This window comes from Strigops habroptila, chromosome 13 (genome assembly GCF_004027225.2).
Source record: "Strigops habroptila isolate Jane chromosome 13, bStrHab1.2.pri, whole genome shotgun sequence".
Lineage (NCBI taxonomy): Eukaryota > Metazoa > Chordata > Aves > Psittaciformes > Psittacidae > Strigops > Strigops habroptila.
In genome coordinates, this window is record NC_044289.2 from 3,507,140 (window position 1) to 3,534,592 (window position 27,453).

General features: G+C 50.4%; 1 protein-coding gene across 2 annotated transcripts in view; it reads left to right on the forward strand.

The window, feature by feature from the left end:
• Window positions 1–291: 291 nt before the first annotated feature.
• The window catches only part of CBFA2T2 (CBFA2/RUNX1 partner transcriptional co-repressor 2), a 62,967-nt gene continuing 35,805 nt past the window's right edge, over window positions 292–27,453 (forward strand). The window contains exon 1 of one of the 2 annotated variants that reach the window (XM_030503502.1): window positions 292–374. In XM_030503502.1, the coding sequence (XP_030359362.1) occupies window positions 347–374 (28 nt within the window). In that variant the 5' untranslated portion in view covers window positions 292–346. Of the gene's footprint in view, window positions 375–22,138; window positions 23,416–27,453 lie in introns of those variants that run through there. The other variant, XM_030503503.1, reaches the window with a different exon arrangement.

Sequence of the window (27,453 nt, forward strand, 5' to 3'; positions counted from 1 at the left end):
GGGGAATGCCATGGGGCAGCTCGGACACTCGGGTTGCTTCCACCGCAGCGCAGCCTCCGGTGCTGTAACACCTAGGGGGCAATGGGGAAGCCTCGCTGCAGCGGGTGAGGTGATTTTGGGGAGGCCACACGCCCCAGTGAGGCTGAAATCCATCATTCAAGTCATCTACAAAGCGTGCCCTCAAAGCGGGGCGCCCCGCTCCGGTAGCTGGCGGCTGGCTGAGCCTCCGGCGGCCTTACCGGGGCGGGCCGGGTAGGCCGCGCCCCCGGTAGCGTCACGGCGAAGGGCCGGGCCGGGCCGGTGGGGCCGTGGCGGGGAGCGGGAGGAGGCGCCGAGGAGCCGGGCGATGGTGGGGATCCCGGGCGGCTGCCAGTGTAAGAGCCGCGGCGCGGGGGGAGGCGCCGGCCCGCTCGGCGCCGCTCGGACGGGGGCGAAGGGCCTAGCGGGGCCGGGAACGGGGCCGGGCGGCGGCGGGGACGCCTCGGCCTGGCCGGGCCGCGGGCGGCGGGAGGCGGCGCGGGGGAGCGGGGCTCAGCGCCCGCGGGGGTTCGGGGGGGCGCTGCGCTGGGCTCTGCCCGCGGCACACGTGTGTGTGTTGGACCGCAGTGTGGGTCGGTGCGTGGTGCTCACATGCGGTTCATTGCTCTCAAAGCGGGGGGCAGCCGGGCCGGGGGCAGCCTCGGGGACCCCCCGTCCGCGAAACCAGCCCCGCGGGTGTGTGCGTGTTTTCCGCGCTGGATGCGGCTCCATGACCCGGCGTGGGGCAGGGCCGGTGCCTGCAGCCCCCCCCGGCACCCCATCGCTTGGCCAGGAGCAGGACAGTGGGTTCGGCTGTGGCCAGACCCGTAGCGTGCACTCGGATGGGCAGTGTGTGTGTGTACATGAAGCCTGTCTGTCCTAGCATCCTCTGCTACTTGGGCTCGGGAAGGTGGATAACTGGAGTTTTCGTTAATTTCCCAACACAGGAGGTTTGTCACCAGAAGAGTTGCGCTCTGAAAGCAATGAGGTTGGCAGGAGATCAGGGAGGCGTGCTGCTGGAGCAGGGTAGATGGTTAGTTAGCCTGTGCCTTGCACCGTCATGACCTCCTGACCGTTCTTCTCACCTGTGCTTGTGTGCACAGCGTTTGTTTATCCACAGTCTGGAAAGGACGGTCCTGGGCTGAGGAGAGAGGTGCCAGACGGAGCTGCGATGTCTGTGGGTAATGGCATGTCCAGGCTCACAGCCTGGATGGGCCATTTACACAATCACAGCCTGTTGATAAGTCATAGTTCAGTGAAGGGAGAAAAGCAGTTAAAAGCACATCCCAAAGCTCAGAGGAAATGAGGGAATTTTGAAGTGTGATTGCTCATAGGGAAGCAATGTAAAGATAGATGCTGACGCTAATGTGGAAACCACCCTGAAAGCTGAATTCCCGATACTGAGAAGGAATTACCAAGTGGCGGAAATTACAGAGTGTGGATGAATACTCTCTCATGTTGCTTAGTGCAGAGTGTGTGGAGAAGTTCAGAGTGAGGTTGTTATCCCTTAAGGCAGTTACAAATATTAGCCTGTCAAAGCATGTGGTCTTGAAACAGCCGGTGGCCCATGCAGCTACAGCGGGAGGAGGGCACAATGGTGGGCAAGAGTGTTCACATCCCCCTGGGTTTGCAGAACACTGGTACCTGGTTGATGGGCTCCTAATCTCACTGCCAGGGAGGGCTCTTCATTTTGTCTGCCTTGAAGAAAAGGCCCCACAGAAGGAGGTTGGGTCAGATCATCTGCTTTAATCTCGTTGTCCAGAAGTCAGGCCTCTGGGTCTGATCTCCTTTCTCCAAGCTCCCTTTGCAGTTGCAGTGGAGAAACAGGCGCTTCTGGTGGTGATTCATCTTCCCAGTCTTGGACACCTCTCTCTGGATGAGACAAATTACATGCTGGAGGTGCCTGGGCTTTTTCATTGACTGCAAGGGGAGCCCAGCATAACTGGCTTAGGCTTTGGCAATGAGGAGTTGATGAAACAAATCCCACTCAGTGTGTCTGCTCATGGTGTGTGCAGGGACTGGTGAGATTCCCTGGTTCTCTTAGACTGAGCACTGAGAGGAGAGACAGGCCTTTGAAATCCTGCTTAGAAATAATCGAAGCTGAAGGAGACTGATGTGCCTAAAGCCATAGCCTCACAGTGGGTATGTGAAACCATTTCCTCTCTCAGCTGCGAAACTTTCTGCAACCTTGGGCAAGTTGTTTGAATGTTTCTTTCTGAATCGTGACAGGAAGAGATAAATGTTTATGTAGGTGCTCAGGTTTACAATATTTAACCATGTCTGATATTAGGGCTTTTCATCTGGGTCCTGCTGACAGATCTGAAGTGCTTGCACTGACCTTAGGCCAGCATGTACAACAAGGCCATAGACACTGGCAGGAAAGGGTGACAAGTGCCTGGGATGCTTCCTGTGATTCAGCAACACCTAAAGCATCATTTCTTAGGCACTTTTGATATGCCTGTGGCTCAGCGTCCATTGGTGAAGTGCTAATATTAACCCTGGTGAGCCACACAGCTGTTTTCTAGGGGTAGGCACATAAATATGTGTTACAGCCTTTGGCAGTTTATAGCTAGAACAGGTAACAGTGTCCTGGTAGGCTGAACGCTGGATCACTTGGTTCTTGGGCCTGGTGTTTGCCCAAGAACACTGTTGAGTTTTATCTTTGCTCTCAAGAAAGTGAACAGTCAGCTGTAGACTGATAACTTTCAGAAGCACAAATGATATGCATTGCTTTGCTTATCAGCCCAGTGATTTCTGCTGTAGTATAAATACAGTTGCTGGTAATGTCAGGAGGTTGCTTGATTCCTTTGGATGTGTATTACAGAGAAGTGGTTCAGTGCTCAGTGTGAAACTAATGATCCAGAAAGAAAGAAGAAATGTGGGGCTGTTTTGAAACTTTGGGATGTTCTATGTTAGTTTAAGGCACATACTAACTCTCATGAACATGCTTGTCTTACATGGATACTTCCAATGGGCAGAAATTAAAATGGCTCTTTCAGGAACTTAGTCTTGGTTTTCATATGCTGTAAAGTAAAAGGCTTAAGCTGTTAACTCTTCCCTTGCACCAGTGTTCGGGAGGGTGAAATAAACTGTTTTTTTAAAGCAGTCAGAGAAAAGAGAAGTTTTTTGATTTGCAGCTTCTCTGTGGATAGAAAAGAGCATGTACTTCAGGTAGAGCTCATGCAGTTGACTCTTAAAAGCAGGACTGGAGTGGAATAGTGAGCTGAGTACAGTTTCCATCAGCCTGAGCTGCCAAGGCTTTGCAGCTACCTTGAGATGTTGCCATAAACCACTGCAGAGGGGAGGAGGACTGCTTGGGTTTCACTTCTGCTGGCAGGAATCAAAGGTAAACCCTTTGATTTCAGAAGAAGGAGGCAGCTGTAAAACTCAGGAAGGTGAGAAGTGAATGTGTCTCTGATGTAGCAAGTCCCGGAGGCAGCGCTTCCACCCAGGCTGGTGATCTACCTGGACCTTTTCCAGATGGAAGACCACCTTCCTGAAGGCACTTGTCCAGCCAGTGCCTGGGGCAGAAAACTGCTCCCTTGTCCCTGTCACCTTCCCATCCCTCCCATATCCCACATGTGTGCACACCCATGTTTGATTCAGCTATCAAGGGGTCATGGTCATCGTTTCAGCTGTGTTTGCGCACTCCAGGTTACTCAACCCTGACCTTAGAGCTCAGCTAAAATGCTCTTTACTCCATTTCATGTTCTTCTAGAGAAAAGCACTAACTTCTATGAGTAGTAACTTACTCAGCATTTGGACTTTGAGGTCAAAATCTGCACATGTTTTCCTCGAAGGTGTGCTTTGCAGTCTTGGTATATATAATTTAAAGGATCAGACTCTTCAGGCAGGGATTTTCTCCAGTGTAGATTTATGTTAGTATTTAAGATAGTAGCTGATAATAGCCCTCAACCTTGGCTTGCAAGGATATTTTCAGAAGATAAATGGCATGTCCATAGGAGACACTTTGAAGCTTTTTGAGTTATTACAGAATGGTTTTGAATGGAAGGTATAGCGGGTTCTTTTTGTGGATATCGTAAAATAATCAGATGGATACTTAGTGATTGCTTGCAGAACTACTGCTGCTTGTCTCTGTGTGGACTCAAGAGACGCACCAGTTTGTTAGCATTGATACCAGCTCCTCCCTCAACTACATGTCCATGTTTCTAATCCTCATGATCTCTTGGGAGTTGGTCTGTCACTTCCTAATAGTGCACCTAGTTGCTGTAGCAGCAAATTCCTCCAAATATGTCACCTGGGATGCTCCCACCTGGCTTTCACATGCATTTTATCACACCATTTCTGACAGGAGGCAACAAGAGGAGGAGGAGAAGGAGGTATAAAATCCTAAAGGAAACAAAACAGGGAGGCTGTACGTGGTTGGTGTGTGTGTGGGAATAGGCTGGGCTGGCTGGGGACTGGTGAGGGATGGTTGGGTTGAGCAGTCACCGGCACTGGTGGGACTGGGCTGGTGGCAGCGCTGGGGAGCCCATCCAGGGACGCTGCTGACGCCAGCAAAGACTTCAGAGTGGTGAGCACACAAATGCTAAGCCAAATAACTCATTACATCTGGGCTATCTTTTGTGTCTGCTAGCCAACACATATTTGCTTTATACTTCTAAAGTTGTTGTGCATCCTGCCCGCGGACACTCTTTGCATCTGGCCGGAGGTGCTTGAGCAAATGGAGATGGAAGAGGGGCTGTAGTATGGGGTACATCTGTATGGTCACATATGGTCCTGGCCAGGCAGATGCTCCTGGTTGTCTGCTGGAGCACGGTCAGCTTTCTTATGTGCGTATTGTGGGATACTCACACAAGTATTTTGTGGCTATGTTCTTGGGAGCAAATGTTTCGTTTCTGTGGGTCTTGGTTAAACAGAAACTGAATGTAACACTTTTTAAAGCATGGGTATTTCTCAGCCTGTGGCATTTCCAGGTGCAGATGAGATTAATTTGCGTATCTTAGGTGATGGCAGGTAATTGCATGTGCAGGGGAGGGTCTGGAGTCAGGATGTTAAAACACAAAGGAGTCAAATGGTTCCCGTGTTCCTCCCCTCCCCTGCTGTGCAAGCTCTTTTGCATTAAAACACCCTGTCTAGCAGATCTGCGGGGAGGAATCTTCCCTCCTCCTCCTCCTCCTCCCTGATTAGGTTCGGTGGTGCTGAGGAGTCACTGCTGAATTGTGACTGTAAAACACTGAGCATTGAGGGGAGATGGAAAAAAACCTTCGAAACATTTGCCTTCACCCTGCCAGCGCGTCTGTGGGTCGGTTATGGGCTTTATCTTCTGACATCATTAGGACCTCTGACATTTCTAGCTTAGAAACAATAACTTGCCTTATCCGTCCTCATGTTTTTCTAATTAAAGACAAAGCTTGGTAAATATTTTTTAAATGATTGAATTTCCCAAGTATGGAAAACACATGTGGGGAGTCGGGCTGGCTGCGTCCAACGCGCCCGTTCCCACAGCGGCCCTCGGAGCCCGCGAGTGCGAACACACAGTTAGAGCTGTGGGTGACAGGTTTAGCTGGGATGATTGGCAAAGGATTTATAAAGCAGGAGGGGATTTACTTCACCCTCCCTCTTCTTCCCCCTTCTGTCCCCCCCCACCCCGACCCCCACCTCAGAAATAGGAAATTGGGATCACATTAAACCCTAATTGGTTTGGCTCCAGAGCTAGTTCAGTGGCTGCCAAATAGTTAATTTATTGCGTGAGAGTTTGGCCATGTGTTGAGAGGCAGATTTGCTTCAAGCAAGGGATCTCTGTAAACTGTACATCCATTCCCGTGCCAGGGCCTGTTTACAGCGGCACCAGAGCGCGGTGCGGGAGGTGCTTTCCATCCCCATCCCCTCGCAGGGCAGCGCGGGGGGGACCCTGCTGCTCGCTCCCCAGCCAAAGCGCTTCCAGGAATAGTTGCCTAAAAGAGCTTAAAGTGGTTTGAGCTGGACTTGGCGACCAGCGTTTGGAAACTGCCGGCTAGATAAGAAGTGGGAGGCTCTCGAGAGAATAAATGCATCTGTTTGGGAGATAGCAGCAGGCCTGGGCTGTCACCGCGGAGCAGGGCCAGGTGGGGAGTCCCCGGGGTGGCAACATGGCCTTTCCTGGATGAGGTGAGGAGGGCAAATGGGAAGCAGGCTCATCTGGCTGGCTTCCCGTGGCCCCACAGAAGCCCTCCTTGTCCCTGCCCTTCTCCATGAGGTCACTTGGCTGTTGGACATCCTGGATTTCTCGTTGTTTGCTGTTGGACCCAAGGCATCCAGTTGTGTTTGGCTCTTGTGAAGTTTCTGGAAGTTGGGCTCCAGCAGGAGAGCTCGCATGGGCTTGAAGGACAAGCAGCCCTCACTTAGGCCATGGCCATCGCTGCGTTCACCAGCACTTGAAAGGGAGTTATTTGGATTAAAGAGGATGCTGCAGCCAGCAGTTAAGACTCACTGCTAATACAGCTCTGGTTTTGGAGTATAATTTGAAAGAGGCTGTGCAAGGAATAAATCCATGGCTGTGGCATTTTCTTTCATTTCTCACTGAGTTAAATAACAAACTTTGTGTAAGGGAGCTGCTTCCAGCTCCGAGGCAACAGAATTATTCCCGCCACGCTCAGCGGTGCCCTTTCTGTGTCAGCTGCTATTTCCATTGTGAACTTGATACCTGAAGGCTCAATATTGTGACCCTTTAATTTTCAGCTGCTAAAACGTACCGTGCGAGTTGGCTAAAAGGGAAGAGCTCAGAGGGGAACTGGAAATAGTTAGGCTGTGGGAGCATGTGTTTCTTGGGGTATTTCTTAAGTGCTGAGTGTTTAGGAGAAATTGATAGGTAGCAGCAATGCACACGTCGCAGTACTTTTCCTTCTGTAGCTCTCGCTTCCTGGGATGTAATAAAATCCATTAAGTTCTATTTATGATCTAAGGCCCAATATAGTAATAGTTTTATTTGGGTAATTGTGGCTGTTCCACCGATAATCAGAGCACTGAACACGTCCTGGCCTACTGCAGAACCCAGGCTGTGTACTTAGAGGGGTACAGGGTTGGCGCAGCCAAACATCAGCCAGTTTTCCTGAGGAGTCAGAGAGACAACAGCTCAACAAGAAAAAGCCTGGATCAAGCCTTTGTAGGAAGGCAGCTCCTGCCCGTGGCTGCTGTGCTGGGGCTGTGCTTCCCTTTATTTGCCAGCATGGAGCTGCTGGCAGGGTTAGGTAGGCTAAGGGGAGACAAACTAGGCAGGTATAGGAAGCAAACAGTGATGGTTTGTTTGGGAGAGCATCTTTTCATCCCGAGGTCTGAAGGCAGGTTAAACCTTCCTCAGGGAAGCACTCCCCACTTGTGTATCTCCTGCCTAGTTTGAAATGCAGCCATTTCCGGGATGAGCTACTGTAATTACTTTAAAGTACACCGTACTTCCAGCACTGTTGGCAAGAAGGAAGGAGGAATGCTGTGCTCCTTCGCCAGACAAAATAGACATCAACAACTGGGAGTCTTCTCAAAGAGCGGGTCTATCTTCTCTGCCATTAAACCCAAGTTGGATGGAAGCCTTGTGCCCATTTTGCTTCCGCGGTGCGAGTGTGGTGTTCTGCAGCACACAGCCCGCGTTCACACGAGGATTGAAAGCAGCAAATTCCAGCCAGAAATTCTTTCTAGTGCTTTGCTTTCCTTCTGCTGTTTGCTTCCCTCTTCACACTCCAGATGCCAATGGAGCACCTTCCCGTGGTGACGATACATGCCGTACTTGATGCAGGGCTGAGAAACTCATCTTCAGGAACATTCTTTCGGTGCATTCCCACTCCTAAACTGTCACAGAGCAGGAAGCACTGAAAAACCTTCAAGCCAAGCTTGAGATCACTTGTGTCAGCCTAAACACCTACCTCCTGTTTGAGCCTGGGCATGTACTTCAGTGTGTGTCAGTGCTTGTGCCGCGGTTGGATGTCTGAACAAGCAGATGCATCCAGGTTTCCACCTTTCTGAGCATCGCCTGCTCCCTTCTCCTTCCCCTTCATAGGTGGAAGTTGTATTAAACTTGATCTCCTCATCGTGGAACCATCTACTTCCCAGGACTGATTTTTTTTGCCAGGACATCTGCTTAGAGATGGAGAGAAAAGGCAGCAAACTTGAGGATCCTTCCCAGAAAAAAATATATGGGAAATCTGTGGCAGCCACGAAGCAAATTAGTTTAACAGATCTGGAAGGGCATCCCTGGGTCCTTCCCGGAGCTGAAATAGTTCAAGGCTGTGTGATGGAAAAGCACAGAGGCAGGAACAGCTCCTTAACCTGGTCTCTGCTGTCATCCCTGCATCCATTTCTCCAGCCAAGGCACTCCTCACCTGTAAAGCTGTACACACAAAGGAGAGGTGAGAATTTAGAGACACGGGCAGCCCTGTACCCACACGGACTTTAGCATCACTGTCCCTGCTGCCGATATCTGACAGCACCTGCTTGGTCTTGCTCTAGTTTTCCAGCACTGCTCTGAAAATGTTCACAGGCACTTTTCCTCTTGTTTCTTCTTGAATATACTTGTCTCATTGAATAAGCTGATTTTTTTACCCTGGGTAATATTGATTTTAGGAAGAGGAAAAATAAACCCTCTTTGTGCATGGGAATGGGTAAACAACTATGAAAGCTGCTGGGCAGGGCGTTTTGAGATGGTTCTTCATTTGCCTGCTACCAGTTTTAGTTAAACGTTGAGGCTTCAGTCACTGCAGCAACTGTGTTCAGCAAGTTTTATTTCCCATTTAATAATTACAGCAGTTTCCCTCGAGCCCTGTACCTCTAATTTAAGCTAAGCTTGAAATAAAGTTAATGGAATGAAATTTGTTATCTTTTTATGGTAAAATATAGTCACAAAAATAACATTTGTAGACTCAATCACTACTTCTGAATACCATTTACCACATATCCTTGATCCTCCATCAGTGCTGATGACTCCTCTGATGGTGTATGGACAGTTGAGCATCAGAGACCGGGATCTTATAATGCAGAAATTCCTGCTTTCAGTCTCACAGACACCATACAAGATAGTTTGGTTGGCATAGATTCTCTGCTTTCCCTTTTGTGTATGTCAATAAGGGTTGCCTCAGTTCCCACCAGCACTGCACCTTCACTGTCCTGCTGATGCTCTTGTGGTGTAAGGCAGCCCAAGCAGCTCTGGAGAATCCCAGACTGGTTTGGGTTGGAAGAGACCTTAAAGCTCATCCAGTTCCAAGCCCCTGCCACGGGCAGGGACACCTTCCACTAGAGCAGGTTGCTCCAAGCCCCTGTGTCCAACCTGGCCTTGAACACTGCCAGGGATGGGGCAGCCACAGCTCCTCTGGGCACCCTGTGCCAGCGCCTCAGCACCCTCACAGGGAAGAGCTTCTGCCTCAGAGCTCATCTCAATCTCCCCTCTGGCAGGTTAAAGCCATTCCCCTTGTCCTGTCCCTACAGGCCCTTGTCCAAAGCCCCTCTCCAGGTTTCCTGGAGTCCCTTTAGCCACTGGGAGCTGCTTTAAGGCTGCCCCATCCCTGGCAGTGTTCAAGGCCAGGTTGGACACAGGGGCTTGGAGCAACCTGCTCTAGTGGAAGGTGTCCCTGCCCGTGGCAGGGGTTGGAGCTGGATGAGCTTTAAGGTCCCTTCCAACACAAACCATTCCATGATTCGATGGTCAGCAGGAACAACCGAGGTGAGGAGGAGCCGATGGACATTGTGCCTGTGCCTGTGCACATCCAGCACGCCAGGAATTCAAATCTGTCACTGATGGTGTTGGCCAAATGTCTGTGCTTCCCGAGCAGCAGCTCCGTGGATGGAGATGCACCTCTTCACACCTGTTTTATAACACAGAAGCAAAATATTTGGGGCATCCAAATAGTTTATACCCCGACAAACAAATCCTGGCAGTGGGAGCGTGAGTTTCCATCTCATTAAGCTGCTGGCAAAGCTCTGGTAATTCCAGTCAGTGATACAGCACAGGAATGATCCCTCGACACGACTGGTTGTGTCAGGTCAGAGCATCGCTGGGTTTTCTCAGCAGTTGCATGTTTATACTTGAGGGTAAAACAAAGTGTTGAAATGTCAGTTCATTGGGTTCTTCTTTGGTGCCGGAGCAAGGTCTTGTGAGGTCAGAAACAAGTGTGTGTACAATGAGCAGAAAGTGGATTTCTACACTTCACTTGTAATGAGGAATTGTTTTCAAATGGTTTTATTGTAATGCAAAACCTGGCACTGATTCTTTGTCTGGCAGAGGCTTGAAGGTTCAGCTTGGAGGTCACCAGCTCAACTGCAGCTCAGGTTGGCTTTGATGAAGTTCCTGCTGTCTCAGTGCTGTTTGTTGGTCTGTATGAAATCAGCTGGTGGTTTTGGTCCAGTTTCTTGAGGACAGGTCAGCTACACCATGGTCAGCCTCATTTTTGGCATGCAAGAGGTGTGCTGTGAGTTGAAGAGATGGAGTTGGGTGAGCTGGAGATTGTGGTGTCCTCTTGTCTCCTCCAGCAGGCAGAGGATGGGGCATTTTGTTGAAGGGGTGGCACTTGGGTCTTAACAGCCATGGGAAATGTGCCTCCAGTGCTGCTACAGATTTATGGTGCCTTGCAAACAAGCAGGTCTGCTCTCCTGCCTCCTGTTATGTTACACAGCTTGAGACAGGTACTTAGAAAATTCAGTTTAGAGGTCCATCATCCGGTTCCAGGGATGTAGGGCTTTTATAACATATGCTTTATCAAAGTTCCCATAGTTTCCTCATTAAACCAGGATTATTCCTCTTGCATTAGCCGTACTGCAAGGGTGAAGAAGACAGCCACAGTCCATTTTCATAGTCAACTTCTGCAGGCAGAGATGTACTGTGAAACAGCCAAGGCAAGGGGCAGACTGAGTGCTCAGGAGACATGGGGATGCAGGTGTTGGGAAATGGGACCCCAGAGGAGCTTTCACAAATGCTGCTTTGATTGGACTTGACTCCTGAAAACATGGAAGAATTTTAGTGGGCTGCACCTCCAGCACTTCTCATTCAAACGTAGAATCCCAGCCTGGTTTGAGTTGGAAAGGACCTTAAGATCATCCAGTTCCAACCCCTGCCATGGGCAGGGACACCTTCCACTAGAGCAGGTTGCTCCAAGCCCCTGTGTCCAACCTGGCCTTGAACACTGCCAGGGATGGGGCAGCCACAGCTTCTCTGGGCAACCTGCAGTGCCAGTGGCATCTCCGAGACTCCTTCTGGCATTGAACAGCCTCTGTTGTTGGTGAGAACCTTGGGGGCGAGTTTGCAGCTTTGCCATATGCCAAAACAAGCAAGCAGGAAAAAACTTTTCATGTGCGCAAGAATCTTCTGTAGTCAATACAAGTTGCCCCTGCAGACTTCTTGAACCAATTCCTGTCAGTTTGGCTCTGCAAGATCTAAATTTTGCCCTCAAATTCTCTCTTTTCTTCCAAAACTTTATTACATCTTACAGCTTTTTTCCCATATGACTGGGGTTCTGAATGAGGTTCAAGTCATCTAAAACTCACTGCTGGCTCTAACAAACAGCTTCTTTTCCTGCTGCTGCAGCGTCCAGACGTTTGGAGCCTATTGGGAAGTGGTTTTATTTGGGTTTTTTTAAGTGCAGTGTCTGTCTTTACAGTTTGTAATCACATAGATCCATATTCTTGTGTTCTTAATATAAATATTGTCATCACTGAACAAGGACTGGCAGGAAAACAGTGACAAGAAACGCTGAAGCAGCACTGCTAGTAAGGTAGATGCATTACGCTGCTGTTTAGTTGTAAAAAGTCTTCAAAAAGAAGGAATGCTTAGACTAGAAGCCTGCTCAGACTGCAGTATTAACATGCAGAGAGGTGTTCCTTGAAACGGCTGCTGTAAAAATCCCTCACAAAATAGTTTTACTACTTCTCTTGCTCTGCTCATAACAACGTTCTCCAGCGGATGTGTATTTGTCATCTGTTTTCCTAGATCTGAGAGGTAACATTCAAAGTACTCACGCTATAGCTTGGAGCACCAGGTCAGGAGCAGATAACGGCACATGTGGTGTCCTTCTCCTGCACCAGGCCTGGTGGTGGCTGGGCTCAGCTTGGGTGATGCTGGAGGAGCTGCAGCGTGCCGGGGCTGAGTGCCACCAGCAGCCCTGGTCGGCTTGGTGCAACCCAAGTGTTGTGCTAGGTGCAACTGGTTGGAAGTGTATGATCAGGGCTTGTTCAGCTGGAGAAGAGAGGGCTCCAGGGAGAGCTTAGAGCAGCTCTCAGTGCCTAAAGGGGCTACAAGAAACCTGGAAAGGTGCTTTGGGCAAGGGCCTGTAGGGACAGGACAAGGGGAATGGCTTGAACCTGCCAGAGGGGAGACTGACATGAGCTCTGAGGCAGAAGCTCTTCCCTGTGAGGGTGCTGAGGCGCTGGCACAGGGTGCCCAGAGAAGCTGTGGCTGCCCCATCCCTGGCAGTGTTCAAGGCCAGGTTGGACACAGGGGCTTGGAGCAACCTGCTCTAGTGGAAGGTGTCCATGCCCGTGGCTGGGGGTTGGACCTGGATGAGCTTTAAGGTCCCTTCCGACACAAACCACTCTGGGATTCTATGATGGTTGGGGCATCTGATGTTGGTCTAAGCTCTGAGTAGGACCAGTGTGTATCTGTCACTCATCTCCTCCACACCTTCAGGGTTTTTGTGGTGGCGGGTCAGTGGAGAGCTGGCTGTGGCTATTAACTGTACATAAATGAGCCAGGCTGAACTCAGACCTCAGTGTACAGCATTTCGAGTGACTTGGGCTCAGAGCCACCAGTTTTATTAACCCCAAGCACAGCATTTACAATCCAAATACTGTTGCGGCCTTAAGTAGGGCAGGAGCTGCTGTCTGATCTCCCCTGCACCGCGGGCAGGTGTCTGCCTTTCCCTGCAGCTGCTCCATCTGCAGCAGCACGTGGAGACGTTCAGACCATCACCAAAACACAGCTGGGAAAGGTTAGAGCAGCCCCACGTGGAGCTGGGTCACCTGGGCAGGATCACCGGGATACACATGGCTTCACCCTGGCCTCGGCTCTGCGTTGGGGCAGTGATGTGCAGTGGAACTAAACATGTGCTCAACGTGGTTTATTGTTTCTTTTCCCAGTAGCAAACCAGCCAAATCAAATCAGCTCTTTCCAGAGTGCTGCCTGTGCCATCAAATCCAGCCCCACTTTGGAGAAGCTTTGCTGATGAATCTCTCTTGTTCATCTCCTGACCCATGTTTTTATTATTACTTTTTGAAATTAAGATGTTTCTTTCTGATTCTTTCCACTGAGATTTGGGGTTTTTTATAAAGGAAATCAAGATTTTGACAGCTGTTGAAGTTTCATGCTCAGTAAATCTGAGGTTTGGGTTGAAGGTAATTCTTGGCCTCTTGCTTTTCCCCCTATGTTAATGTTAATTCAACACACAGACATTTGACTTCCTAGTCTTGACAGTTGTCTGAACATGTACGTCCGGTGCGGGGGGTGGAAGACATCTGACTTCTTTGATGTGATGCTCTTTTCAGTCTACTGAAAAATCTTCTCTTTGAACTGTCTCAAGTGCTTTTCAGCATATTTCTTACCAGGTTAGTGGGAGCAGGCAGGGGCAGGGGTGCTGAGCATGCATGAAGCAGAGCAGGGTGCTGAGCACTCGCTCCACTGCCACAAGGAGCTTGCCAGGAGGACCACAAAACAAGGAGGACTGGGGACAAGCAGGTCTCCCTTTCTCCTGCATAGAAATGGTAAGGGATGTGATGGCTCCTGTCCCCTACTGTAGGGATGGTGTCACATGGATGTAAAATGCTCGGATCCAGGGCAGGAAGCTACTTGATAGTGGTTTCCTCCTAAGCGCTTAGATTGGAAAAATAAGTTTTAGGAACTTTGCATGATTCTCTCCTCCCATCCCTGTGACTCCACTGGGAATTTTATTCTTATTGCTGCTGGAAAGAGCTCAAATGCCCAAGGAGCAAGTGGAGATGGGCACCTCTGCGTGAGGTGGGTCATCCAAAATCTGTGCTGGGGGCAGTGGTGGCTGAAAGTGTTGGGTACAGACACGGTGGTGCTGGAGGAATGTGGTGCCTCCAGCAGTTATGGGCTTCCTCTCTAGCTGGGTTGGTATCAAGCATGTTAAATCGTAGAGGGTTTTGAGGGTGGGTGCCTTGTGTGCTTTGTCAGCCTGGTTTTCTGCCGCTGTTTCTCTAGGGAGGAGGTAGCTGTATCTTTTTGAGACTTGATTTTCTATACCTGTTGTGTTCTGTTGAATGAGTTTGTTTCAGAAGAATCTTCTGATTGAATCATTCTTCTGTTGGAAAATGGCCATTTGTCAAGACAGAAACTTTCCCTGGGACCAGTGTGTGCTCAGAGGATCAGAAACCACCCTTGGTGCCCTGTAATTGTATTGACTAAACTGTACAACGTGGCCTCAATAAATGTTTACTGCTGTGAACACGGTGCTTTGGCATCCTGGTAGAGCACTGGCTTGACCTTTGGCTGTCCTGATGGCTCCTTGTTTTGTGTAAGTTTTAAAAGAGGGTTGGGTTTTTTGTTTAGTTTTGGTGGTTTTAGTAACCATATGGAAGGGGAAGTTTTAGGTCCGGGTGTCACAGGATGGGGCTGTTTCTGCCTCCTGCTTGCCTGAGCCTGCCTCTGCTTTCTGGTTATCAGCTGTGGTTTTCCCATTGCTCAAACCTCTCTGATCACTGGTGGCTGCAGAAAGGAGGGGGCTTGATCTGGGGTTGAGCTCAGGGGGCAGGATGGATCCTGGTAGGTCCCAGTGGATCCAGCAGCACCACCAGACACCGCCGTGGTCCCATGTGTGCGCTTGTTGGGAGGGATGGGGCCACCCTGGTGTGGCTGTGGGCTGAGCTTGGCTGCTGACCCTTGAAGGAACGGTGTAATGGGAATGACCAGAGATTTGGACCAGAGGAGAAGAATTCATGTTAGTGCCTGAATATAGTTTTTTCATCCTCTTAAAATTCTTCTGTTTCTTTGAAGTGTGAATCCCAGATGCTGCACAAGTCTTTTTCCAGACGTGGCCATGCCGTCTTGCTGTGTATTTTCCAGCAAATTGCTGGATTACTGTTTTCCTTCTGGCCTTTGCATTTTTTCATAGCTTTAACTTTTTCTCTGGATGTTTTTACATGCCTCAAACTCATTCCTGTCTAACATACCAATGCGAGAACTCCCACGTGAGACGGCGTCCCACCAAGCTATCACATAGGACAGGAATGCTGCCTTTTCTTTCCCTGGAAACTTGTAAACATGAACTTCCTGTTGAGAGGAGCTGTAAATCTGCAAATAGGCTCCGCTTCCGACAGGAGAGGAAGGTAATAAAATATCAGGTCCTTGTTCACTGTGCCTGGTCCTCCCTGAGCTGCATCTGAGCACCCCAGGGGCAGTGGAAGCACAGAGGCACAGGAGGGAACCTGCTGCTTGCTCCTCACCTCTGGAAATGAGTTTTTCCCTTTATTTTTTCCCCCTTTAGGCACCCAAATACAGATGCAATCCTAATAGAAGCCAGTTGGAGAACCGCAAAGCCTTAATGACTCTCAAATGATGCTTCATCGCTTGTTTTCTCCTTTCCTTTCTCCCTGCCTCTCCCACCACAGATCCAGTCCTTCATTTCAGGGGGTTAACTCTGTCCTACATCCAAAACAGACATTTTTGGATACTGAGGCTAAATTCTGGCAGCTGTTAGAAGACTTTGCACGTTACCACCCATGTCACTTAATCTTGCTGTTATTACTACCTCCAAGAGGAGATCCGGTGGGATGCATAACCCACACGAGTTGTTGGGTTTCCGCTTTCATGCCTAAAGCTTCACTCTTCTGCATTCCATTCAGCAGCAGCAGCTCATGAGGCTGATCCCATGTGGGGCTGGGGGCTCCTCTCTCTGCCTGGTTTTACCTTGGGTCTCCCAGCACCAAGACAGGAGTGCCCACAGCTCGCTGGGAGAAGCGGCGGCAGCGCATGGAGAACAGCCGTGTGGTTCCTCATTCCATGTGGGTTTTGAGGCTGGCGCATGCTTTAGTTCTGGGTAGGCAGCAGAGGCAGGTACCAGACACACAGGCAGGTGGATGGAGAGAGGAGGGGGCTGGTCTCTGCTCCCAAGGAACAAGGGATGGGACAAGAGGAAACGGCCTCAAGCTGCACCAGGGGAAGTTTAGATGGAGATGAGGAACAATTCCTTCCCCAAAGGGTGCTCAGGCATTGGAACAGGCTGCCCAGGGCAGTGCTGGAGTCACCGTCCCTGGAAGTGTTCCCAAACTGTGTACATCAGGCCCTCAGTGCCATGGGTTAGTGGTGGCCTTGGCAGTGCTGGGGAACGGTTGGACTTGATGATCTTAAGGATTCTATGATTCTGGGTGGCTGAGCTCAGCGGATGCTCTGAGCTTTTGCTGGTGGGGTATGAGCATGCTGATCTTCAGGATCAGCTGTTGGGAATGCCGGAGCTTCTCTGTGCTAATAGGGAAGTGGAGGCAGGTGAGGGGCTGGGAGATGGTGGAAGCAGAAGTAAGGCCAAAAGAAAGCGTGGTAGCGGAGAGGGAAGAAGGATATAGAAAGGAAGAAGTGGTTACAGGACATGGAAACGAGGAGCAACAGGCAGGCAAAAAGGAAGATCCAGATGGAGGCTGCCCTCTTAACCAGCATCCCATTAACTAACCCTGGGCAGCAGGAGGGTGTGGGTGAGATCCAGCCCTTCCCGGCCCGACCTCCGCTCTCCCCTCGCTCCCAGCCGCGCCGCTTTCTCCCTGGCTCCCGCCCCGAGCGAAGCCGCAGCCGCTCCGCCCCCCGGGGCGGGCTGGCGGGCACATGGCCCCGTGTCAGCGGAGCCTCTCGCCCTGCCTGCGCCTGGGTGGCCGCGCTGGTGCTGCTGCTGCAAACTAATCGCTCCCAGCAGTGCTACTAAATCAGACTTGGTGGAGCCGGGAGCGCAGCCCTGGAATGCTGGGCCAGGCGCAAAGGGCTGCGCTGCCTTCTGTCTTTGCTTGTCCTTTTCTTAAACCCACCGTTTCTTAGGTCCAAAAGGCCACTGGCAGCAGGAGCTGGCAAGGGTGGGCTTTGCAAGGGAAAATGTTTGGGAAAATAAAACTAACCCCCCCACACACAACCCATTTAAAACGTGAGTTTTGGTTGTTTGGTGAGGCTGGAGGGAAGGGAATCCTGTTCAGGTCTTAAACCTGTAAACTGGGATGCTCTGGAAAGCCCTGCATCAAGTCCTGGACTGATGGTTTTACTGGGTAAAAAGAACAAAATGACTGAGGATTTATTTATTTAGTAGGTGTCTTAAATGGAGGCTGTGGTCTGGGGGAGAAATTTGGTTGTTTTGAATCCAGGTACCAGGTTTGTGACAACTGATGAATGAGAAAATAATCCTCCTTTGGCTGTGCGATGCCAGGGCATGGCTTGGCAGTGAGATGAGGTACCAACACCCAGCAGCACTCCCAGGTGCTGCAGTCCCAGGGACTGGAGGGGAAGGAAGCTCAGGATGAGGTGGGGAAAAGGTTTCTGTTAAGAGCCCAAGATAAAGAGGGAAAAGCTGTTATCAGGGGAAAAGCCACAGCCTGCAGGAGGGAAGTCACCAGTTGAGGGAGGTGCAGGAAGCGAGCTGGGGTGTAATGACCCTGCTGTAGGGAGAGGTCTGGGGATCCATCACAGGCATTTTATCACTCCTGGTTTTGATTGCAAATGCTGTTCTTTCTGGAAGGAGACCAAAACCACAATACGCAGAATCCCAGACTGGTTTGTGTTGGAAGGGACCTTAAAGCTCACCCAGCTCCAACCCCCTGCCACGGGCAGGGACACCTTCCACTAGAGCAGGTTGCTCCAAGCCCCTGTGTCCAACCTGGCCTTGAACACTGCCAGGGATGGGGCAGCCACAGCTTCTCTGGGCACCCTGTGCCAGCGCCTCAGCACCCTCACAGGGAAGAGCTTCTGCCTCAGAGCTCATCTCAATCTCCCCTCTGGCAGGTTAAAGCCATTCTCCTTGTCCTGTCCCTACAGGCCCTTGTCCAAAGCCCCTTTCCAGGTTTCTTGTAGTCAAAGTTCTGCTGACAAGCCCTGCTTTGATAAGCTTTGACATGTGCTCTCTTCATTGTTAAAAATCTTCCACAGGGGAGGTGTGGGGCGCACTGGGAGCCCAGAATAGAGTGTCTGACCTGGGACACAGCTCCCAAAGCACATCATCTCACCTACAGAAGGGAGATTTCTGCTTCCAGAGCTTGTCTGCACCATAATACATGCTGAAGGGGATGCCCTGTAAGGACTAGGGCAGAAATGTCAGCTGTAGGCAGGTAACTGGTTTTCTGAAGCAGCAGGGAGGTGCCCGAGTCAGCTGCAGGAGAGGCTCCATCAGCTCTGCTTCCAAAGCCGGGAATGCTCCTGATCCCACCTGGAGTGTTGGGCAGGGAAAGACAAGTGTGCCTGAAACGACAATTGGAGGGAAGTGGGTGCATGTATTGGAACAAACCTCTGTCATTGAACAGCTCTGCTGTTGATCTGGAGGATATTATCAGGCTGCAGAGCTGCTGGACTAGGCTTAATCCTCTGCAGGCTGGGCTTTAGTCTCTGCAAACAAGATTACTCACTTTTTCCCTATTTCTGTGTTTGGTTTATATACCCATGACAGCTACAGAGGCTTGGATCTCTCAGCAGAGCAAGGCTGTTAGGTTTAGGAATTGGTTAGTTGTTTTGGGGGGGGATTTTTTGACAGGATATCCGTTCCTGGGTGGTTTTTCTTTACATATGCAGTAATACAGCAGGAATAAGGTCAGTTTTGCTTAGGTGTTGTCATCCCCCAAGCCCTAAATCAGTGGCCAGAAGTAAAGTTTCAGTAGTTTCTTTAGGTTGTGCTTAATTCCTTGTTGCACCTTTGCTCCCGTTGCAATGTCTGATCATAGTTTTTCGGGGTGTAAATTCTGCCAGCTCAGTTAAGACCAAGTCTTAATACATTTCCCCCCTCTCTGGGCAGGACTGAAATGGCACAAAAGCCAAGCACTCCTCCTCCTTCAGAAGGCAATGTGATTAGATTTACTTGACGAATTAAGCTTGTTACCATCATCTCCCATGTGCTAATTTAAATCATGGCTGTATTGAAAAGAGGATGTTTGTTACATGTGATAAATTTGCTAGGAATGGAGAGGTTTAAGCACTGTTTGGGGGGGGGGGGGTGTGCATGCCTCTGTCAGCTGAGCTTGAACTCAAGTCAACGAGCCTCCCCTGCAACACCACCAGCATGGCTTCAAAGGGAGCAGCCCCTTCTTGGCTCCACTGACTTGTAAGTAACGCATAAAGGAGGCAATAAAATGTTTGACTTTCCTGCCAGACCTGAGCCTGGAGGAGGAGGATCCCAATTGGTTTCCATCAGATTCCAGTTAGCATGAATTTACAGTTTCCACTTAGCCTGATAAATGGCTTTGGCTGCCTTGGTGCATTTGGATTTATTCTTCTGCGGGATGGAAAGTGGTCAGCTTAAAAAGGCAAAAGCCTTCCAGAGCTGCTGTGAATACGAGGGAAGCTTCTTTCTGAGGTAAGAACACAGCAGGCACAAAAATAAAGCTGTGGCATGTCATGAAATACGGGTGGAACAGAAGAGAAATCAGAAGGAGTTTGGGTCTCTTGTGCTTGCTGTGGCCATGGGCTGTGATAAAAATTCCACTGGAAACTGGAAAAATTCTTCAGATTGCCTCGCTTTCCTCAGAAACCACACTCAGCAGCAGGTATCAATAGCTCCCAGTGTTCAAATTTTGTTTGCATCGTTCTTTCCATGGAACATTCCCAGGAGAAGAAAGCAGAAGCAGATTGATGTGGCGAGCCGGGGAAAGCAGTTTGCCCCGTGCTGCCTGCAGTCCTCCTTCCTTGCACCCTAGTGCCCATGTCTGAGTTACAAAATCTATCTTAGTGCGTATTTGGGGAGCAGGTTGGCCTATTGGTTGTGTAGAGATGGTGCTGGAGGTCAGTAGATGATGCATCTTCATGTCCTCTATTAGCGTGTTGCCCTCTGCTCCATTGGTAAAGGCAGTGGCGGAGCAGGTCATGGTGTGCCAGAGGCTTTCTTCTGGCTTACTTGCAGCTTCATGGGCCTCTGCCAGTGGAGAGGTTAGGGATGGATCATGGTTTGGGTGAGCTTAGGGATGGATCATGGTTTGGGTGAGCTTAGGCACATGGCTCATGTTTAAGATACAACCACAAGCCTTTCAAAGGCACTTTTGCAATGACTACTACTCAAGAGCACCCAGGTGTCCCCACCCTTAGTTTTTACACCTTGAGAGCCCAAAACCACACGTGCACCTTCCTTACTCCAAGGTGAGCCATGAGGTCTGGCATATTCCTGCCTCTCTAGCCAGAAGTGGGGATTTCTTTCCTTGGAATATTGGGGGTTTGGTAGACATTGGCCTGTGGACACCATGGCAAAGACTGTGCACAGTTTCATACAGGCTGATGAAGTCAAATCATTGTAACTATACTGCAAATACGCAGAACGGCCTGACGTTTTGATGTGTTAAACTACTTCAGGTTGTAAAAATAGGGAAAAGATTTATCTGGCCATGGTTTGACAAATGAGAGTTACAACCCAGTTGTCATAGTTGGGGACAGCTTTTGTTTATGTAAAGTGAAACATTTACAAGCTGTTGAGGTCCTTAAGTTAAAATAGGATTTAAAAAGAAGGAGAGGGAACACGTAGTGCTAGTTACCTCTTTCAGATAAAACCCCCAAATCTCAGGCTATCCTCTGTGTCTTGTAAGAGGGGTTTCTCTGATGACTTTGACCCAGAGACCTGACAGCTCCCAGGCTGCATCTTCTGTTGGTCGTACAGCATCCCCCTCTTCTCTTGTGCTCAGCTTTTGGATTTACTGCCTGGTTTCAGGCTGGTTTGGTGATGTCGGGACAGGGAACAGCGGTGTCTGATGCTGAATGCTTAATGCCTTAAGCCCAGGGCTGTGTCCATCTGCCTGGTGACATCTCCACTGGGGACAAAGCTGCAACATGAGCTTGCCCCTTGCAAGACATCAGAGAATCCACGAGAGCCACCACTGCTGGCTCGACCCTGGCTGGGGAGGGCTTCTGTTGGGGACCGCACAGCGCGAGGCGCCGGGGCACAAACCATGACACACCAGTCCATAGGAAAATAACTTCATTAATTCTGGTGCTCGTGGAGCTGCTGGGGTTTGTCTCCTTCATTGTCTGTGTAACTCAGAGATGATTTTTCCATCTCAGCTTATGAAATCTCGAGAGCTGCAGCATTTTGCGCAACCTCCATCACAAGTGTCAGAAGCCCCCGCGAGCTAAACTGAAATGAAATGTTTTACTGATGTGCTTTGCCAGCAGCCCTGCCAGCGGGGCCTGGGGTGCAGGAAGAAGTGGGATCTGCCTGCTCCCAGCCTCAGCATCGCTTCACAGGGAGCTCCAGGTATCCGTGTGTTGAAACTTGACTGGGATTCAGCTTGTTTGAAGTGCAGCATGTGAAATTGCTGCTCTTCACTGAGGTTTGGAGGTGGGCAGGTAGCTGTGAGTCTGTGCCCTCTCTGCCTGCAGCCACGCTGCCCTTCTTGGTGTGATGTGCTCACCCAGCCAAGGCTGCAGAGCTTCATGTGCTCCTACAACTGAACATCTCCTGCCTCAGTGCCTGCCCCAGTTACCATCCAGCATCCTGCCTGTGCTGGGGGGAGGAGATGGTGGCCCATGTGTTCATGAACGCATGCCATGCCTGCTCCTAGAATGCTTTTTAATACTTCCTTTAAAGCACTTTTATTTTTCCCCTTCTTTTACAACCTTTTCCCAAAGAGAAGCAGAGGTACCTTAAACTAATTAGGAGTAAGAGGCAGAGAAGCAGGGGGTGAAGGGCTGGGTGGGATGCCGGGGGGCAGTACTTGTAGTAGGTTTATGGACATGGCTTGGCAGTTAGCAGTCGCCTACCAGAGCTTTGGAAATGCCATAAAAGAGGGATTTTGCTGTCTGTGATTAAATGAACTATCACTTTTACACCAATGGTGGAGAATTCAGCTTGTGTGATTTTGGGGATTTTGAAGCATCAGCATCCCTCAACTTGGGCCATGGTAGGTTTTCACTGTCTGGGCAAGGTACGTAGGTCTCTGGTTCACAACAAGCAGCTGGAAGGAGAGGTGGTTTTGCCTGCAGAGATTTGGAAAGGGTTATATTGAGACCTGAATATACAGATACAGACTGGAGCTCTCAGTGTGCCTGTGCAGGGCCTGCAAGCAGAGTGCAAACATTGCTTCTCCCCCTTGGGTTCTGTGGGATCCCGGAGGTGGTTTGGGCAGTCACTGAGGGGAACTGCCTCTTCTCCAGGGCAGTTCCAGCCAGGGACCCCCATCTGCGTGGCGAGGGATGCTGCTGCGTAAATCCCTGTTCCCCCAGCACCCAGCTTGTGGTGAATGGTGCTGGGCTGATGAGATTAGTCTGGGGCCTCCAGTTAATACCTGTTGTTCATGCTGCGCGTCGGGGAGCAGCTATTCAGAATGACCAGGGGGTTGTAGGTGGCAGAGCTGCCACGTCTGGTGTTAATGGGAGAGGAATAACAAATGTGTCTGTGTCCAGTGGGTTTGTGTCCTGAGCCTCCCGTGATGCTGCGAGATCCCTCATGGGGTTTACTCCCTGTATAAACCATTTCAGATTTACATTTTCCTTGAACACTTCCTCTTCGATCCCAGTAATATGTTACACATTTAATTGCTCTTCTTTTGAATTTTCGAGTCCTCCTTTGGTACCCTCACAACATCAGTATCTTGTTATCTTGCTGTTGCTTCTAATTGCTAACACATGCCAGCTTTCCAGCGCCGCAAACTCTGGCGCTGGGGCTTGGAGGGGAGTTTTTACAGCGAAGATTTACGTGCATGGGGGAAACCTTCACAGAATTAATTCCCTGCTTTAGCCAAAAGCTTATCCAGATTTCAAAACCGAGGGCTAAGATGAAGGCTGGTTTGCACCCGATGCTGTGTAAAGGCAGAGTGGGTTTGGGGACGACCCGTGCTGGTGAAACCCTCCTTTCCTCTTGCTGTTATTGCCGGCCATAAACAAATCCCATGTATTTAACAAGTTAATGTCAGGCGGGCTGCGAGGCGCTGGTAGGTGTGTGCTTGGTGACATCAGCTGGCGAGCAGCCTGGCAGCAGCGGCGCAGGCAGGGAGCAGGCAGGGAGCCCAGGGTGTGTGCCTCTAAGCTGGGTATTCTGGCAAGGTGGAGAGCTGGTCTGTTTGGCAGGACCTTCCCATCTGGGATCCATCTGTGTTTCCCTGAAATCGGACAGGCGGCTCCAGGCAGTGAGAAATCGCAGATGTGCGGGACCTGACACATGTCCAGCTAATGAAAGGAGAAGGCAGGCTGGGCTCCGGCTGCGCTCGAAGATCACGAGTGGAGGAGGAGGAGGAGGAAGAGCCCTTTTGCTTTATATTTCAAAGAAAATAGGTGTATCCACCAGCAGCTGGATCCTTGCAACCTCGCTGTGTAGGGTAAGCAGAGAGGGGTCTGTTGTTAAAGGGGACTGGGTAAGGCGCAGTGGGGATGCTCGGGGTGGGGGGGCATGCTGAGCCGCTGACGAGGAGCTTTGAACAGCAACGTGGGTTTTGCTGGTGGTCCACGGAGAGCCTCAACCTTGAGCACAGGTAGAGGGAGAGGGTGGGAGCCACCCATCCCTGCCTCCGGTCCTCTGCAGTGGCTCTGCCGGGGGAAACTTCAATAGAGGAGCCGGCGGCATGCGTGGATTCTGCAGCTGAGAAAACACTCAACTCTCTCCAAGGAGAGCTGCATTACAGCTCCTCTATGTTGCTATGGAATGGGTGATTATTATCTTTTCCTGATTTGTATTTTCTCCCCCCTCCATGAGCAGAAGGCTGGGATTCAGCGTGTTCTAGGGAAATGGGAAAAAGCAGGAAGGGGTTTGTGTATTTTAGCAGAACGTGTTTCTCTGCTGTACCGAGCCTTACTCTCATTTCTGCCCGCTGATAGTGAAGCAGGGGGTGGGAGGGTGGAATCTGCAGAGGTGGATTTCTTCCATCAGCTCCCAAATTTCCTTAATGCTCTCTGTGTTTTCTGTGCTCCTCTGCATTGTGGCAGAGGCTGCTGCTCCCTTTTTTGTCTTTGCGCTCCTCGAGCAGCAACTGATGCTACCAGCATCTAAATCTCTTGGATCAATTTTGTGCTACTGGAACACACTTCCCTGCCCTATATATTTCCACTGTCGGGATGCAGGCTGCTGTATTTTCTTTTATTCCATTATAATCTCCCGATCCTCATGTGTATTTTAAACCTGCACATTCTCCCCTCTCCTATTTTTTTGGGAAGGTTCAGCGGTTGAAATTGCTCCTCCAGCCCTCCAGCATGGCTTGTTGTAGGGATCCCTCTTGTTGTAGGGATCTCTCTGTTGCATGTTTGCTGAGCTGCTGCCTGGGTCTCTGGGATATTACTGGCTTTTTCTCCCCCTTGCAGCCCTTGGTTCCTACGTGGTGGTACTCACAGCCCACTTTCTGTGCTGGAGAAACCCTGCCCAGCCGTGGGAGGTGCCCCAAAATCAGCACTCAAAGTTTGGGGAGCTGAAATGTGGTTGAGGATGGCTTGCTATCAAGCTGGGAAAAGAGAGAGGAGTATTTGCTGAGCTGTGTGGCGCAGGCTGATTCCCTTTGGGACACTTTGCTGTTGCTTTGTCCGGGTTAGTTCTCGCTGTGCCAAGTGACAGGGTTTCCCCAGGGAGAGCGCGGTGCAGCCTGGCCAGGTCCCTGGCAGGGTGCTGCATGGGCTGCAGCTCCGTGCTCCTCCGGCTCAGCCCCTGCATGTGCCACCTTCAGGTTTCCCTTCTCTTGAAGCACACAAGCATTTGGGTACAGGCTTTAAAAAATAGAGCTTGTAAGTCTGCTTCTACAGCATGCCAAACACCTCCCGAGCATCCCTCACATCCCGGAGGGAGTGAGGAGTGTGTGCTGCCTAATGCTCTGCGACTCCGTCTCACAAAGGAGGAATGAAACCCAGCAGATCTCCAGCCAAGCTGCGCAGAGGGTGATGATCTCTAAAAGCAGAGCGCTGTGCTCCTCTGCTGCAGCTCTCCCAAAGACTTCCTGAATTTGGGAGCGCCGCGTGTTGGAGCATCTGCTCCCGTTGTCTCCGTGCAGGTCGGGCTCTGAGGCAGCAAACGGAAGTTTTGCCGGCGCCAGGGCAGCATGATTTGGCCATGAAATAACTGATTTACCAGTGTCTTGCTCAAGCCCTGTGGGAAACCAGGTTTTCTTCTCAGGTTTCTCTATTTTTGGAAAGGATTTGGTGTGCCTGACGGGCTGGTGCTTAGGTGAGAGGGGTGGTTGTGTTTGGAGAAGAGAATCCCAGACTGGTTTGTGTTGGAAGGGACCTTAAAGCTCATCCAGTTCCAACCCCTGCCATGGGCAGGGACACCTTCCACTAGAGCAGGTTGCTCCAAGCCCCTGTGTCCAACCTGGCCTTGAACACTGCCAGGGATGGGGCAGCCGTGCTCAGTCATAGAGAAACCTGCAACTAATGCAGTGTAAAGAACCAAGGTAAAAGCAGTAAAGCAAAGGCAGTGTGAGCAAACCCTGCCAACAGGGAAGTGCAGGAAGCCAACGGAAGGATTTGAAGGGTCTGAGGAAGGAGCAGAATTGCTAAAGGCAAGGAGAATAAATTGTTAATCTGAGAAGTCTGTTACACAGGGAATGCCCTGAGGAAAAGAGCAGAAACTTCATTTAATAGTGAAAAGGCCAAACCAGTGCTGCCAAGTCGGGTTCTGCTCTGCCTGGGGCCTGGAGCCACGGCCCCTGTTCACTTCCAAGACGCTGCTGCTGTTTTTGCAAGTTGAATGTGCTGGTTTTTGCAGAGGCTCATTTCAACCTGCTCCAGCCAGGAGTGAAGGGAGCTTTGCTCACATGAACGTGGGGCAGGCTCTTGGCTTGTTCTTTCCCTTCTGTTTTATTCCTCTTACTCTTGCAGGACCAGTGTCCCCCGGGGAGCAGGGTTTCACTTCTGCTGCTGCCTTGTCTGTCAGATCACTGTGAGTCTCTAATTATTTGACTGCTGCTTTACAGAGCTCTGTCACACATTGCTCACAGTGGAGTTTGGCTTGTGGAGGTGATCGCTGGAAGGGGACAGCAGGAAAGAGCGTTTCAGGAGCTGAGTGTTCAGGACAACCAGCTCTTTGGACCCCAAACTGACCCATAAGAGCAGCAGCAGCAGTGTGCAGGAGGCAGCGCGCTCCCACGGCTCTCCGCTGGGATGGGTGAGCCAGGTGGCCTCTTGTTTTTTCCAGCTCTGTTTTTTTTAGGGTTTGGCTAAAAAACAGGATTTGTTTGACGTGTATGTGCGATGTTTAGAGTATTGCTGGAGAGCTGAAGAAAGTCATTTGAGGACTTGGGCATATGTAGCAGATTTAAGGCAACGCTGGCTGGTTCTTAAACCCGAACGGGAGATGGTTGTAATCTGTTGCCTGTTGGGTCTTTTTCCCATAATAAGAGCTGGCTTATCTATACTGGTTCTGGGCTAGATCATAAGCTTGCCTTTATCCTAGCATCTAGTGACTGCTTCCATATCCAACTGCTTGTTAGAAGCTAGGTATGAAATGTGTTTTGACAGACACTCCAGAGCAGTCCCTGGGGGCAGCATCACTGCAGGTCTCTGGGAGCCAGGGCAACTTCTATTTTTATGATGGAGACTGTCTTAATTCATGCAGCGTTCAGGGAAAGGCTGGAAAAACCTTTGTTTAGAGCAAGAGCAGAAGCCAGGAAGAACTAGTGAGTGATGATCCTGCAGCTGAAGTGCAGCACGGAGGGGTTTGGGTTCAGTTCCTGGGTCTGTAAGCAATTTCCCGAGGCAAGACCTTGACCTTAGCGGTGCTTTGTGTGTTGGTGGCTCAAGTCTGAATGGGCAAGAGTGGTTTCAAAGCATTTTAAAATGTAACTATCATGCCTTTTACTAGGCTGGGCAGTGGTGTTTTTACAAGCCAAGCTTAAGGTTTTACAATAATGTGTACTGAATTTCCTTGGCGTGCTCCCGTGTAGGACTCCTGTCCTTCGTGTCCATAACAGGACTTGTGCTGGTGAAGGAGGACACTCACAGGTGGCCAGAAGACCATTTAGAAGAACCAGGACTGTTGTAGCTCTGCTGCTCTGTTGCTCTCCAGTCCTATGGAAACTACAAAGCCAAGAGTCAGTTTTCCTTCCAGCAACAGGACGCCACAACCTGACGGTGGGATGCTGCATATCCAACCCTTTCAAAGGCGTCTCTTTCACCAAAAACAACCCAAGAATCACTGAATAGTTTGGGTTGGAAAGGACCCTAAGATCATGCAGTCCCAACCCCCTGCCACGGGCAGGGATGCATCACACTAGACCATGTCGCCCAAGGCTCTGTCCAACCTGGCCTTGAACACTGCCAGGGATGGGGCAGCCACAGCTTCTCTGGGCACCCTGTGCCAGCGCCTCAGCACCCTCACAGGGAAGAGCTTCCTCCTTATATCTGACCTGAACTTCCCCTGTTTCAGTCTGAACCCATCA